Below are 15439 nucleotides of genomic sequence, written 5' to 3' on the forward strand. Positions count from 1 at the left end.
AATGCTCAGAGCAGTGCACACCCACATTCCCTGGCAACACACAACTGGAAACAGCCCCTGTTCCTTACCAGTGCTGTCTATTCGATGCAGAAACAAACAGCATCTTAACTGCTCTCCCCCATCTAAAAGAAAGGTGAGCATGTACCAAGATGAAGACCAAGGCACTAGAACAGTTTAATTAAGATTCCTGATTGAGCCGCTTTTATGGAGATAGATGAGTTAAACATTTGATCAAAAAGGTGCTGCTGGTTTTGTAAAATAAAAATCCCCAAAATCCATTGGGTTATGTGCTGCTCTGCCACCAAAAGAGAAAAGAATTGTCAAGGGAGGTGAGGTGTATGAAGGCCTTCCTGAAACAGCAATCAAGTACAACTATAAGTAACAATGAATCTAGTCCCTGGGTGCTTCCAGACTGTTACCAGATTTATTTATTATTATTTGTTTATTAAATTTGTGTACCGCCCTTCGTCCATAGATCTCAGAGAGGTTCACAACATTAAAAATTTAAGATAAAAACCCAAAATACATAATAAAAACTAGAACAAAAAACAATCCTCACATACCAATTAACACCCCCCCCACTCGAAGTACACATGTTTGCTCTAGGGGTGGAGTGGGGGGGATCATGAAAAGCCCATGCCTGTCATGAATAAATCTTATGAGAGGACCTGTAACACTTGGGATATTAAATCTAATAAACAACCAATGGACCTGCCAGTCCAAGTCTTAAAAGTAATAAGAACGGCAGGACTTGCTTTTTTTCTTTTCAGGAACTTCAAGGTGAGCAGTTGGGAAGATTCATACTTATAAAGGTAAAGGTAAATGGACCCCTGACCATTAGGTCCAGTCGTGGCCGACTCTGGAGTTGCGGTGCTCATCTCGCTTTATTGGCCGAGGGAGCTGGTGTACAGCTTCCGGGTCATGTGGCCAGCATGACTAAGCCATTTCTGGTGAACCAGAGCAGTGCACAGAAACACCATTTACCTTCCCGCCAGAGTGGTACCTATTTATCTACTTGCACTTTGACATGCTTTCAAACTGCTAGGTTGGCAGGAGCAGGGACCAAGCAACAGGAGCTCACCCCGTCGTGGGGATTTGAACCGCCGACCTTCTGATTGGCAAGTTCTAGGCTCTGTGGTTTAACCCACAATGCCACCTGCATCCCTTCGTACTTGTAGCCTCCTTTAAAAATTTAAATTTATGTTTAAACAGTAAATTAGATTGGGGCAGCTAACGTGGTGCTTTTGAGGTGTTGTTGGGAGTGAAACACCCATCACCCTTGATCATTCGCCATTCTGGATGGGGCTGATGGGAGTAGACTCCCACAGCTTCTGGAGGGCATCATGTGATGAGAGAGACATATAAGATAGATAGATGATAGATGATAGATGATAGATAGATGATAGATAGATAGATAGATAGATAGATAGATAGATAGATGATAGATAGATGAGAGATAGATAGATAGAGGTGGGAAGGAGGGATAAATACATGGTGCCCCCAACACTGCACATTGCATGAGCCAGAACTGTATTTCTGCCTCTGAAATAACCTGCAATCATGTACATCCATCGGTGCATGAAGGGAGGGGAAGAGAAAAGAAGTACTGAATTCAGCCTTCAGCTTTCTCTCCTGATTGGCACTTCTGTACCAGCTGCTGGATCAGGGTGGAGAATTGCACACAATTGTCCCCAGTTGTGCTTCAGCCCTGCCCTGTCTTGGAATGCATGTTCCCTGCCTTCTGTGGTTCCCACAGCCCCTCTAAAAGGAAGCAAGAAGGGGCTGCTGGCAGGCTGGTCAACTGCTCCTTAGCTGTGCCTTCAGCCTTATTTGCACCGCCTGCTGTTTCTGCTTTCATTTGCTCTGCCCTTACCCTCCCTGAATCCCACTTGGGCCTTTCTGCCTCTTCCCCATCTCTTTGTTCTCAGCTTTTGTCATCCTGACCTCAGTTTTGGAGCCTGCGTCCCAGCATGGCCCTCAACAAGGCATCATATTTTTTTCGTCTCTGGTAAATTTGTTCCTGACAATTACAAAATAAAGGCAAATTTGCTTTTCCAGCTGTGGAATTTGTTTGGCTGGAATGAAAAGCATGGCCCACAGGTTTTGACTCTTATTTTGAATGAGAGTTCCTGATTTTGCAAGTCTGTCAGCGAGTGAGATTTGTGCTTTAGCCATCTATACTGTATGCTATACGTAGGCCCAGGAGTAGCTCCCAGAACTGCGGAAGAAGGGTCTGAATGGGACGTTAAGAGTAGTGGTAGGCAGATTGAGAGGGAAACTGTTAAGAAAGAAAAATAACTTATGTCATTAACAGGATTGCGAGAGCAAAGTCTGCTGATAAGAGAATATCCTGGGGATGGGATTAAAGCTATCAACACAAAAAAACAGATCATATGATAAAACTACTTCAGATTGCAAGTGGGTGATCTTATGACTGAATGCTGCCCAATATAAAAGCTTACACATAGAAAATTAGCACATTTGGGTGAAAGTAACTTAGAACGCTTCTCTCTAACACACAAGTTTTCTATTGACAGAGTTGTTATTTTTAACTGAGGGAGCATTCAACCACACAGTCTCCCAAACGGCAGTCTGAAATTATACTCTCCGGGATAAGTTTTTCTTTAAATTTAATGAAGGAAGATTTGCACCCTCATTCATTGCTATACCACAGGGAAATTGCCCTTTGGGTACATGCCACTTTTCCTTCAAAGGAAATTTATAAACAAGGGATTCTGGACACTAGGTAAGTTGTCATGAAAGGCATTGCCTCCTTGATGTGGAAAATCCTGACAACAAAAGAAAGAAAAAGGGAGAAGAGAGAGGGATTTTGGAATTTGATGGTTAACCACATGGGGTGTTTTTGCCCTTTTAGAGAGAAAATTGTTTATATGCGTTTATTTTCTAAAGATGTAAATAAACAGAACTGAGATTGAAGATAGGGAAATGGAGAAGATTGGGTGGTGTATTTTTGCAGCGAATTGTTAGTTTTCTTCCTAGCCAAAGATCTTTACAATGCCAGCAGGTAGAAATAAACGAGATGTCAATGGCTACTACAAGGAAAGTCACTGCCATCCCCCCCCCACTGGTCTAAATGGGAGTTGGATACACCGCATGTTGAGGTAACATTTGGGGAATGCAAAGGCATGGTTCCTCATTGGCTGGCTGGCTTTAGCTCTCATATCACTTACACCAGATGGGAGATGTCAAACAGGCAGCTGCATTCTCTCACCGACACCATCTCTCATTCGCCCCCACCTCTCTTCTCAAACACTTCAGACTTTTATTCACAGTGGTTGCTAAACTTAGCTCATCCTAAACATCAAATGCAATAGGGATGGACATGGGGAAAATATAAGGGTATGTAATGAGAAGCTCATATATATATATGAGAGAATGAGCAGGGGGGCGGGGAGCCTGACGACACAAAGATCTAAGGGGCAAAAAGTTATAAGCATTCAAAACCTGCCCAGATGTTCTTTGCTAATTTCCCTAGAAGTTGCAGTACGGTCCCAGCTCGGTGGCAGGTTTAACCCAATCTCCTCAAATGAAAGGGATACACAGCAACAGACAAAGAAGTGTGGCTCAAATAGTGTGACCTACATTACAGAACAGTCCTCAATTGGAAGGGCTATCAGAGGAGAGTCTCTTCGAAGGAGTCCTCTGTTCGAAGGTATGCCCAGTCCAAATCTGGTTTAAATATAAACGAACCATAAGAAGAGGGGGGTGGGCCTTGAAGTAACTGATCAGCTGTTATGAGAGGCATACTCTTGGTCACAGGCTTTCCTACTATGAGATGTGTTGTATTTTGTATACATAATTATCATAGGCAATTTTATGCAAATCACTAATCTCTTTTTTACCTTCCTTTTGATGATGTAGTTCCTCTTTTATGGCAATGCACAAGTGACCACCATAGACTCATTGCACACTGATCTGCCTACAGTTGTTAGGGCTAAACATAAATCACGCTTAAATTCAAATAAATTATAATGGAGCAGATTCTGGAACTCAACAGAATTGAGCAGGTCTTCTTGGATGGACACAAAACAAACAGGCCAGATAGTAGATTTACCTCAAGTTTTTGCTTAGAAGCAGACCAAACATTTCCTATCTTTGATTTTGAGATCCCAACTCATTACAGTGGTATCTCGGGTTAAGAACTTAATTCGTTCTGGAGGCCCATTCTTAACCTGAGGTACCACTTTAGCTAATGGGGCCACGTGTTGCCGCCGTGCGATTTCTGTTCTCATCCTGAAGCAACGTTCTTAACCTGAGGTACTATTCCTGGGTTAGCGGAGTCTGTAACCTGAAGCATCTGTAACCCGAGGTACCACTGTATTTCCTTAGGATATAAATTTCTCCTGAAAATAATACTGTGCACATATCCACTTTTCTTCAGTGCTGAATATACTTGTGGGAAACAGGGAGATGCTTTTGCTTGGCCCTAATTTTGCTATATTTTTTGCTCCAAATCACCATCCAGGTTTAGAGCTTTTGCAGTTTATAGTACCCACAACTCTATCCCTGGTAATCTTAACAACAACGAAAAGGAAATCACTCTGAGGACTGGAACACAAAGAGCAACCACACACAGTCCATTACCTCTCTCCCTTGGGGAATTATGTGGCTGGAGAAGCCTCAATTTGCTATCACTGTTTACCTCCTCCACCTCCCTTAGAAACAGTCTTGCAGTTTCAGTTTCAGCTGTTCTAGGAATCTCTCCTGGTCTCCTCTCCCTCCTCCTTTCTAAATCACCAAGAAATCTGATGCACCAAATGGGTGGGAGTGCATATTGAGTTTTTGAGGGTGGGGGGTGGGGGTCTGACATCTGGTTCCCATTAGCACTCTCATGCATGCTGAATCAGGAATGGAAGCTCAGAGTGGAGCAGATGGGAGTTTTAAAGTTTATTTCAGCACCAGAAAGAAAATCTTTGCCTCCCTGGTAGCCCGCCCATGAAATGTTTAGACCCAATGAGCCAGTTTCACTCAAACATCTACTCCTGGACTGGAATTAGCCCTGTTCCATATTTTTAGAGGTGCATCGGCAGGTATTATGAGGAGAAGGGCATGCCCCCTGAAGATCTTTGTTGAACTCGCAAAAGGATTTGGGGCAGAGGCAGGAGGAGCTGTGTTGTTCATTAGTGGTGTCAACTGCTGGTCAATATGGCAACTGACACGCCATATTGCAGAAACAACTGGGGTTTTTTTTAGTGACAAAGGGTGACTAAAAATGAACAGATGACTTCTGCTTGTACAATGGAACTTCCCCAACTCTGCACCCCATGTGCCCTTGCACCCCCACATCTACTCTGAGAGTTCCCCTAACCCTCTGGAGAATATGGAGGATTTGCAGGGGCTTCCCCTACCACTACACCACTACACCCCTTGAGCCCCTCACACCTCCCTCATCTGCACCAGAGGTTTATGGGTACCCACAGAGTGCAGAGGAGAGGGGTGCAGAGGAGAAAGCAGGAGGGAAAGTTTTGTTGTGCAAGCAAGAAATAATTTCACTTATACAATAACTTCATTGGGTGCAGGCCAAGTAGGTATAGCTACACCACATGATGCCAGTTTTATATCACGTTTAATATCATGGAGTTCCCCAATCAATTCTGGAAATTATAGTTCGGTGGGAGTATAAAAACTTCTTGCAGATCCCAGGGAGACAAAATGTAAACTAGTAAACCCTTTTGATGTGGCATGTGCCCAGGATGACTGCAGTTTCACTATTAGAAAAATGAATACTACCACAACAGAATCCATGGCTTGAGAGTGGACATGTGGATGTCTCCAAAGCTACTTAGGAAGACCTGTTTAATTCATTGTGGTAGTGTAAACTTTTGATAGTGTTATACCACTTTAACTGCCATGACGTCCCCAAAAGTGGCTTCAGATTTGTAGCTCGGAAAAGTGCTGACATTTGTCTTTTAGAGGCCCGCTTGCAGAATGATGGATTCTAGGATTTTCTGAAAAGACAGCCTGATTATTAAACCAGGTATAGATATGCCCGAATTCAGCCTTCCCTACTTGGTGCCCTCTAGATGGTTTTGGGCTACAAATGGTTTGGGGCCATCAATGGCCACAGATGATGGGAGCTAATAGTTCAAAACATCTTGAGGGCACCAGATCAAATAAGGCTTCCCTAAATCATGTTATCTTACTGGTAAACCCAGTGAAGTGACTTTTTCCTCCTTCCTTCCAATATAACATTTACATGGCTGCAAATTAACTGAAAGCAATGGAATTCTCTTGTGACTATTATAGTAAGGATAGAGGTGTCGATGCTAGAATGGCTCCCTTAAACAATTTGGCCCAGACTGAGGGTGGCGGGGGGAGGCAACAACAGTTCTTACTGAGCCCTTAAAACCATCTGCCCATGTTTGGCTTGTAGGATTTGAATGACAAGCCTTGCATATGTTCTCTCTTTACGGGAAAAAAAGTCTCAAGGTGTATGGAGAAGGGTTAGAAAGCCATGAGACAGAGGGAGAGCCTGGAAGCAGACTTTGGCAGAAGCTGGAGACAAATGCTTTGGCAAGGATGTTTGCTCTTTTGCTGGAGGTTTTCCCTCTCTGTCAACAACCCTGCTGCTACCTTCAGTATGGATCCATCTTAGCTCAGGGCAATGAGAAGAGCTAATCTTATTGGAGCAAGAAACAACAACACAAGATTCCCTATAGAGTTGAATTTTTAAAACTTAGCATTTCCAGAGAGCATTTAAGGTTCTTCATCCACAGTGCAAATGGAGGCCTGGGGCTGGAAGACAGTTACTGCATTTTTACAATCACCCAAGGCTTCAGAAACCATGCTTTATGAAGATGTGGGCACGTGCTATCGCCCCACTCTTCTCCCTTGCCCACTCCGACCCCCCGTCATGCACTGGCTCCACCACAATCTCCTAGCTTGCATTAAACCAGAATTTCCCATTTCATCCAAACCAGGGAACCCTAGTGGTTGACAAATCTGAAAGGTAAGTCAGGATTGTAAACCATGGCCCAAATTGTTTCTTACTGCATCTGTGTCCTGGCTCACATACATGTTAATGTTCAGGTCATTTTTCCCCTCTCTGTTGGTTTTTTGAAGGGAAGAAAAAAAGGATACCCATCTATTCCCTTCCTCCACCTGGTAAAATGGAGAGAGAAAGTTGTGTGGTGGTGGTGGAGGGGTGGCCTAGGGCTTCCTCAAACCTTGCAGCTGATATTTCAGACCAGGGACTAATTCCCAAGATCCAAATGTGTTGTTGATGCTTTTTCTGCTTCCTATGTCTTTTTATTTTAAATTTCGCTTGAAATGTACATTACTTAGTTGTTCTAAATGAAGTGTCCCATTCAATAACTGCCGCTGAACGATCATGGAAATGCATTTAGCAAAGAGGGTGGAAATATATCTGATGCATTCTTCAAAACAGATAAAGCACAAAGAGGCAACATTAAATGTTTTCAAAGATCTCTCAGCTGGGGTAAGAGAGAGAAACTCCTTTTGGCGGGGGAGTGGGATAAGTAAGATACCAGTATGTTTTCTTTTCCGGCATCATCAGTCCAGAGACTGCTAAAGCTAGCAAATAATCCCCAAGAAGATTATTGTGAGATATCACATTAGCTTATGTTCTCAAGGAAGGTAACAATCCACTTCTTTCTTAGCGGGTGGCACAGCCAAACATTCTGGTGAGCCTTTTGTTGTCCTTACCTGTGGGCAGTCCTTGATGTAGTGTCCCTTGTTGAAGCAAAGATGGCACAGGTAGTTGGGTGGTGGTCTCTTGCTGGGCTTTCTGGCTTCTGAGGAGAGGGATATGTCGGAGAAATGTTCCGTGAGGGAGCTCAAGCCGTCTACTATGTTATTAAGGGAGCCATAGGGAGAGGCACTCTTATAGAGGCTGCTGCTCAGCGCCTGCCGAAGGGGAAAAGAAAGAAATGAAACAGGGTGATTTTCAGTGGGAATAGAAGCAAGATCCACATCTGAAATTGCACTGCCTTTGCTGGTGACCATATGACTGGACTGAACAACAATGCTAATTTTTTTATTAAAAAAAAACCCCAAAAAGGGGTGGAAAGCAGTATTAGACTATGCTTCCCTTCACAAAAATCATTTCTCTGACTTGCTGCAAAAGTTAATGACAGGAAACCAAGGCTCATACTTAGAGGTCTAGATGGGATTTAAGCAGCCAGACAATGCACACGGTTGCAGCCCTGATGAAGAGAAAGTTACCAGAGTATATTTTACAGATCCCTTTCTCCCTGATCTCAGCACCACATGGATTATTTGAATAAGCACTCTTTCCCCACCTTTTGTTGGACTATAAAGTTGTCTGCAATCAATAAATGGTGCCAAACACCCCACAGCCTCTCAATGGTAAACAAAATTACTAACGGGTCTATTTTTAAAAACAGATCAGCATCACACAACTGCTCGAGACCCCATGGCGTATATATTCCACATGCAATGTTTGTTTCCTAAGATGGTAACTGTGGGGAAGCAAAGAATCATTGATCACAAATTCCAATACCAACTAGAACCTGTTGTCAGACTGTTCTATGTTCTACTGAAAGATTGCTTCATATAGAAGGTCTACTACCCTAGACACTGTGCTCCCATCAGCACTTTAAACAGTCATGGCTTCCGTAAAAAAATGCTGGGACGTGTAGTTTGTTATGGGTACTGAGAGTTGTTAGGAGACCGCCCCTCCATCCCTATTCACCTTACAGAGTTAAAAATTCCCAGAGTTCCCTGGGAAGAGGGATTGATGGTTAACCCACACTGGAAATTGTAGCCTTTTGAGGAGGAATAAAAAGGTAAAGGGACCCCTGACCATTAGGGCCAGTCGTGACCGACTCTGGGGTTGCGGCGCTCATCTCGCTTTATTGGCCGAGGGAGCCGGCGTACAGGTTCCAGATCATGTGGCCAGCAGGACTAAGCCGCTTCTGGCGAACCAGAGCAGCACATGGAAACGCCATTTACCTTCCAGCCAGAGCGGTACCTATTTATCTACTTGCACTTTGACATGCTTTCGAACTGTTAGGTTGGCAGGAGCAGGGACCAAGCAACGGGAGCTCACCGCGTCATGGGGATTCGAACCGCCGACCTTCTGATCGGCAAGTCCTAGGCTCTGTGGTTTAACCCACAGCGCCACCCGCGTCCCTTTGAGAAGGAATAGGGGTCTACCAATAACGCTCAGCACTCTTAAGAAACTACAGTTCCCAGGACTCTTTTTGGGAAGGAATGATTGTTTGAAGTTGCATACTACTGCTTTAGATATATAGTGCAGGTGGGATTTGTGCCTTTGGAATGCAATAGGTACAACTCTTCTTGGCATGTTCATATGTCAATAGGAATTGCCATGCCTGTGGCCTTTTTGCCTGCCTTAGAGCTGTTAAAGGCATAGAGCTTGCATCAAATAAAAAGTAGCAGCCCTCTCATGTGCTGCTTTTAATCTTTTGCTTCCCCATAGCATTTGCCACACGTTTATCCTCTGAAGTATTGCAGGACATGCCTCCCACACTTTTTATTTTTTTTAAAAAAAATCCTTTTTAAGGTTAGCTCCACCTCATTCTATGTAGGGATGGGCATATTGCTAAAATGGCCAGTGTCAGTAGTGGGGCTAACCATCTGTGACATTGCCATCAATCTGGGAAACCCAACTGTTATGTCATCATCTCCTAAATTTGGAGAGGCTGAAACAGTTGTTTCCTTGACAAATGAAAGCATCTTATGGCCTTTGTTTGTGAGACCTAAGATAATCAAGCTGAGCAAATCACCCCCTCAGTTCAAGAAACAAAAACTAACCCTATTTTGTTCAACATATACTCAAAGACACTAAGGGTTTGTCTTTGGATGCTATAGCTTCCCACAATCATTGTGTGGTATAACTTTGAAGGAAAATTTCAAAGAGTCCACACACACACACAAATGTAAGAGAAAATATTTGGCATCCAAGGCTATCCAAGAGGGAAAATTTAAAATCTGGAAAAAGGAAGAACAATAAAAAAAATCAAAAGTAATTGTTCATTTGTGACTGGTTAAAGAGGCCTTAAACACAGTGTTCTGGATTTTATAGTCAAATGGTAACAAGGAGAACTCAGACCTACATCTGTCTTAGATTTTTCTGTGGGAAACCTGCAGCTGTTTTAACTGTTCCCTGGCGAATGGCCCCTTGGTGTCTCTCACCTCCTTGGGATGGCTGCTCTCTCTAGAGCGAAGGTCATACCCAGCAAACACAAGGGGCTTGCTATTCCGAAGCCTCAAACCAGCAGGAAGCACATAATCACTGGGATGGAATTAATGTTCTTAATAGTGGGAGAGAGTCTGTATTCCTTCAGGTGCCCTTAGATGTTAATAAATGGGTGGACCACCCTTATTTAAACTTTTCTGAGGTAAAATGCTATGGAGAACATTCCCCCTGAGGATAAGGTGGAATGCCTTTGGCAGAGAAATTTTTGTAAAAATCATTCTTGGATGACTAAGAAAGAGTTCCTTCAACTTTTCACAGGGACCATCCATAATGTACGTTACACAAAACTGGAGCAAGGATTGGGAAGGATACTTCCTTCTCTTCCTTTTCCTGCCTTTATTTCCTCTCTGTCTCCCCTATGCCATCTCCCAGTCAAATGCCTATCGCTCTATAGTCGAGGCCATCCCTCCTTGCCCTTAGAAAACTCTAAAGAACAGAGCTGGATTTTTCTTGCACATCAGTTGCATAATTTGTTTAACAAAGCCTTTCATGTATTAAGGACTAACTAGGCCTGCTTTCAAAGGGTTAGGATTGCCAACAAGATGGTATTTTACTGCTCTTTCCAATAAAACCGTGTTGTATCAGGTAACCCACACTGGAGTCTGAAAAGCCAGTCAATTCCTTATCCTCCAAGGTTCCATCTATGACCCACCATATTTTGCAAAGGCCCACAACATTCTACTACATCTCTTCCACTTGCAATCCAGGATGCATCCAAGCTCTACCCCTGACTCAGGAGGTTCTGATAGGCTCTGTCTCCTGCGCCCACCGAAGAGGATAGTAGTTGTTTTTTTAAACTGAAATTTAATTAAAAATAGTAAATCCATAGCTTTCAAATGCAGCGGCCTCCATTGCTAGGCAGACAACAGCAGGGTCTAGGCAAGAGGTTGACCAAGATGCCTTGTCCCAAATCAGTTCATGTTAGAGCTGCAGTCCATTCTCAAATATCACAAACTAACCATCTCCTTCCACTTTGTCTAACTTTGTAATTGGAGAATGTTTAGAAACATGTTTCCTTTTTTTATTTGCAAAGTTTGCTGCAGCATTATTATTATTATTTACAAATGTATGCAATATAAAAACTGACAGAATGTGTGAATGCCTACTACAAGGTTGTAACAAAGCTCTCTCTCTCTTTCTTTCTCTCTCTCTCTCTCTCTCTCTCACACACACACACACACACACACACATTCATATAAACATCAAGGTCTCTCACGGTGAAACCTATTGTACAGGCCAGAAACAGTAACTCTGTTAAAAACAGAAGTACAGTGGTACCTCGGGTTAAGAGCTTAATTCGTTCCAGAGGTCCGTTCTTAACCTGAAACTGTTCTTAACCTGAGGTACCACTTTAGTTAATGGGGCCTCCCATTGCCGCCGCACCACCGCCGCACGATTTCTGTTCTCATCCTGAGGTAAAGTTCTTAACCCAAGGTACTACTTCCAGGTTAGCAGATTCTGTAACCTGAAGCGTCTGTAAGCCAAGGTACCATTACAGCTGAAATGAAACAAGTTTTTGAAAAGAACCTTTAAGTTGTACAAATCCTAGAGAACTGGTTGAGGCTTTGTGCATTGCTGAGACAATAGGGACAAGTAATGTAGAGGCACTGGTGGACGAAAAGGAGTGCGGGGGGAGCGCACCGCCCCCAGCAGTGCAATCCCAGTGGGGTGCCATCATGGCTGCCTCCCGCCCACGCTGGGCGCCACGCCCCTGCAGGTGGCGCATCACACCCCCAGGACACACGCCAGCCCCGCCCCCGCCTGCTCTCCGCCCCCCCCCAGTGCTGGAGCATGAAGCTCCGCCACTGTGTAGAGGTACTTGTGGAACATGAGGGATGCCCCGATGCTGGTATCTGAATTGGTAATGGCTCGGAATTGATCTGGCTCTAGGTAGTTTTACATCGCATATGAAATATTAAAATAAAATGTTTGCTTGCTGACACACATTCTTTACTCCTTCGCCTGGTGTCATCCAGTTGGCCCATGTTGTTGGAGGACTTAGGTGACTGCCACTTCCGTTTCACACCCGCAACTGAGACATGAACCACAACTTGTGAAAGGTGAGGTGTCCATGCTGCACAACTTGCTCCAGGCTCACTGGATGCCACTCCCCACTACCACAATTCAAGTCCACAACTGGAGTCCACATTATTTTCCTCTGATGACTTAGTTCTCACTAAACTCTTTCCAACTACTGCAGTCTTGGAACAGCCTCCAGTTGGCTTGAGAGGAAACCCCTATATTCCTGCAGCCTGAAATCGCAAGAGGAGAAACCTTATTCCACTTCATAGAATCATAGAGTTGGAAGGGTCCACAGAGTCATCTAGTCCAACCCCCTGCAATACAGGAATCCTGACCACAGCTGTCCCTGGGTGGTCTTGAACCACCAACCTTCTGGTTAATAGCAAGATGCACTGACCCACTGCACCACTGGCAGATGGTCTCACTTGAAGCTGCTGACTGTAAAGGAGGACCAAGCTACTCACGGCACACCTTTGCATCTAACGTGTGAGCATTAAAGAAAGAAATGCAAACAGCACCAACTATTTCTCTGTGTGTGGTGATAATGATCTAGATCACAGCAGACAGGAAGGGAAAATTGAGCCCCTTTCTCCTCATACTTTCTCAGAAGCTCGTATTTGCATTGGGAGGAAGCTCCCCAGTTGCTGTGGAGGCATCTGAAGCAAGCTCGCCTGCTCTTCTGTTACTGTTCCCCTTCAGTCCTACTCTCTCCCTATCACAGTCTGCATCCTTGGCAATTTCCCCATCGCCCTCCAGATGAACCTAACTCCTAGCCCTTCCTGCTGCTCGCCTGGCTTCGCCTACTTCCTTCCCCCTTCCCGACAAACTGCTCTCCTGGATTTTGGATTCTGACCTGTGCGCTGGAAAATATAACCATGGACTCAGCTTCTTCCTCTGGCCCAGGTTAGGCCTTCCTGATCAAAAGATAAAATAAACAAAACATATATATGTATTTTTTAAAAAAACCAACCCTAACCAGTCTGACTACACTTTCGACCAGCCTATAAGCAGATCTGGATTCAGATTCTTTTTTACTTATAGGTTCTAGTGGAACTGAAGGGACACACTCCCAAGGACAGAACATCAGGATTGCACCCTTGCTGACTGAAGTAGCCTGAGTCATCCAGTTGTTTCATATGATTCATGAGGATTCCATTGGGATGAACATTCCTGAAGGCCCATTACCGAAGGGAAATAATCCTGGCAACAAGTTGCTAAGAGGAAGTGCTACGAATGTCAAACTAATGTTGCAGCCTTCCAAAAAACCTTTCCCCACATCTGGAAACTGCTTTCATTTACACACTCTTAGTCTTGCATGTTCCTGTATGCACACACACGCAAAACAGAAACCTTTGCATTACAGTGCTATATTTCAACAGAGGAAGCTCTAGCATCAAACAGCACATGACTGGAAGAAGCACATTTTTTTATTCATGTGTGTGACGTGAGTTGCCACGTCTCTTTGTTTACCAAAAAGAAAGCTGGGGTGGGGGGTTGATTCAGATCTGGATTGTGGCCATGGCATGCAGAGCCTGTTAACCCTTTCCCCACCAACATTTCCCCACTGTTTTCTCATTCAAAGGCAAATCTATCAAATTTGCACTTTTCAGAACGATATGAGAATTGAAACACAGCCATCTTTTGAAAATTCAACACTTCGTTGAATTTTGCAGCGGAGTTCTCCAAGCAAATGATGGTTACAAAATCATCTATTTTAGGGGGAAGTTTGCTTCAATATTAATATAACAGTGAAAATAGCATACAAAATGCATTACGTTGGGGGAAGTTGCTTGCAAAAATAAGCACACTCGTCAAAACTGCACACAAAATTTGGAAGAAATTTGCACTAAAATGCTGGTGAATTTTCATGAGAATTTTTTATTTAATGAAATTGCTGCAGAAATGTGGAGAAATGGATTTAAAACTGGAAGAATGAGAAACTGAGAGGACCAAAATTGGTAGATCCTTCCACCCCTACTTGAGAGCAAGCTCCATTGGACTCAATGGGGCTTACTTTTGAGTAGAGTGGCATAGGCTTGAGTTGTAGATGCCCACAGCCATACTAAGACATAAGAGTAGATCCCACATATAGAAGGACCCTATAATTGGCTGGGCACATTGCAGCATACCTGGAACACAGCAGCACAAACACAGACAGAGCTGAACTAGCAGGAGAGCTCTAATGGTTTGGGATGTCTCCATGTTCTTTGTCCCCCCCCCCCCACAAAATAACCATTCCTTAAGATCCCTTGTTTACTGTTGCCATGTTTGTTTCTTGATATATATATATATTTAAAGAACACAGTAAACATGTTCTTGCTGATGTGATGAATTGCCTCAAAGTACTTTATCTTGGCACACAAAAGCGTGTACGTGTATTACTTTTATTCCAAAGGCACATCCAGTGGGACCTGTTTGTGAGCCAGAAAAATGGCATTTATTTTTGGGAGGGGGCAGTTGTAAAGGGTGGAGGGATAGGGATAAATAGAACTTGATGCACTGCATCTACATGTTTATAAAAATGGTCAGATAGCTTCATCTTTCGGTGCCAATTTTCAGCACAGTGAACATTTTTTATAGCCAAAGTTATAAGCCCCTCTGAAACCAAGGGGTTTCGGTGGAAATTATGACATCACCTGGACTACAAACCAGAATAATGAAAATAGGGCATGTTAACTTCTGCGGCCAAAAAAATGCTCCTTTGGGAAGGGAGGAGGTGAGGATTCCAGTTTCAACCAGCGCTGCAAATATAGTAGTATAAAATCTACAAGGAATTGGGTAAGAGGTCATCTAATTGCGCAGAGCTGTATCAGCATATTAGCATTTAAGACAGGATGAAGCAACTGCTGCACTGGGGTTATAGCCCCATCCGCTGTGTTTCACTAGGGTAGCAAGCTGATGTGGAAAAGTATCATGGTAGGTTGTGACAACTGTTGCAAAAAAATGGCAGAGGCATCATTACACAGAATGATAGAATCACAGAGATAAAAGGGACCTCAAGGGTCATCTAGTCCGACCCTCTACAATGCAGGAATCTCAACTAAAGTATCCATGACAGATGGACATCCAACTTCTGCTTTAAAACCCCCAAGGAAGGAATTTGTTGAGCTAGGGTGACAGTGTGCTTTATTCCACTTCAATTGGGCAAACCTAAAGTTCTGGCATGAGACTGAATCCCTTGTGCAAAATACT

The 15439-nt window shown here is 43.7% G+C and overlaps 1 protein-coding gene across 2 annotated transcripts in view; it reads right to left on the reverse strand.

The window, feature by feature from the left end:
• The window catches only part of ZCCHC24 (zinc finger CCHC-type containing 24), a 112053-nt gene that overhangs the window by 76748 nt on the left and 19866 nt on the right, over positions 1–15439 (reverse strand). For both annotated transcript variants that reach the window (XR_014525934.1, XM_083502906.1), the window contains exon 2: positions 7687–7887. Coding sequence is in view for 1 of the 2 variants with exons in the window: in XM_083502906.1 (XP_083359032.1) it covers positions 7687–7887 (201 nt within the window). In the remaining variant the exon portion in view is untranslated. The remainder of the gene's footprint in view (positions 1–7686; positions 7888–15439) is intronic.

Source organism: Podarcis liolepis, assembly GCF_965112155.1.
Source record: "Podarcis liolepis genome assembly, chromosome: 5".
NCBI lineage: Eukaryota > Metazoa > Chordata > Lepidosauria > Squamata > Lacertidae > Podarcis > Podarcis liolepis.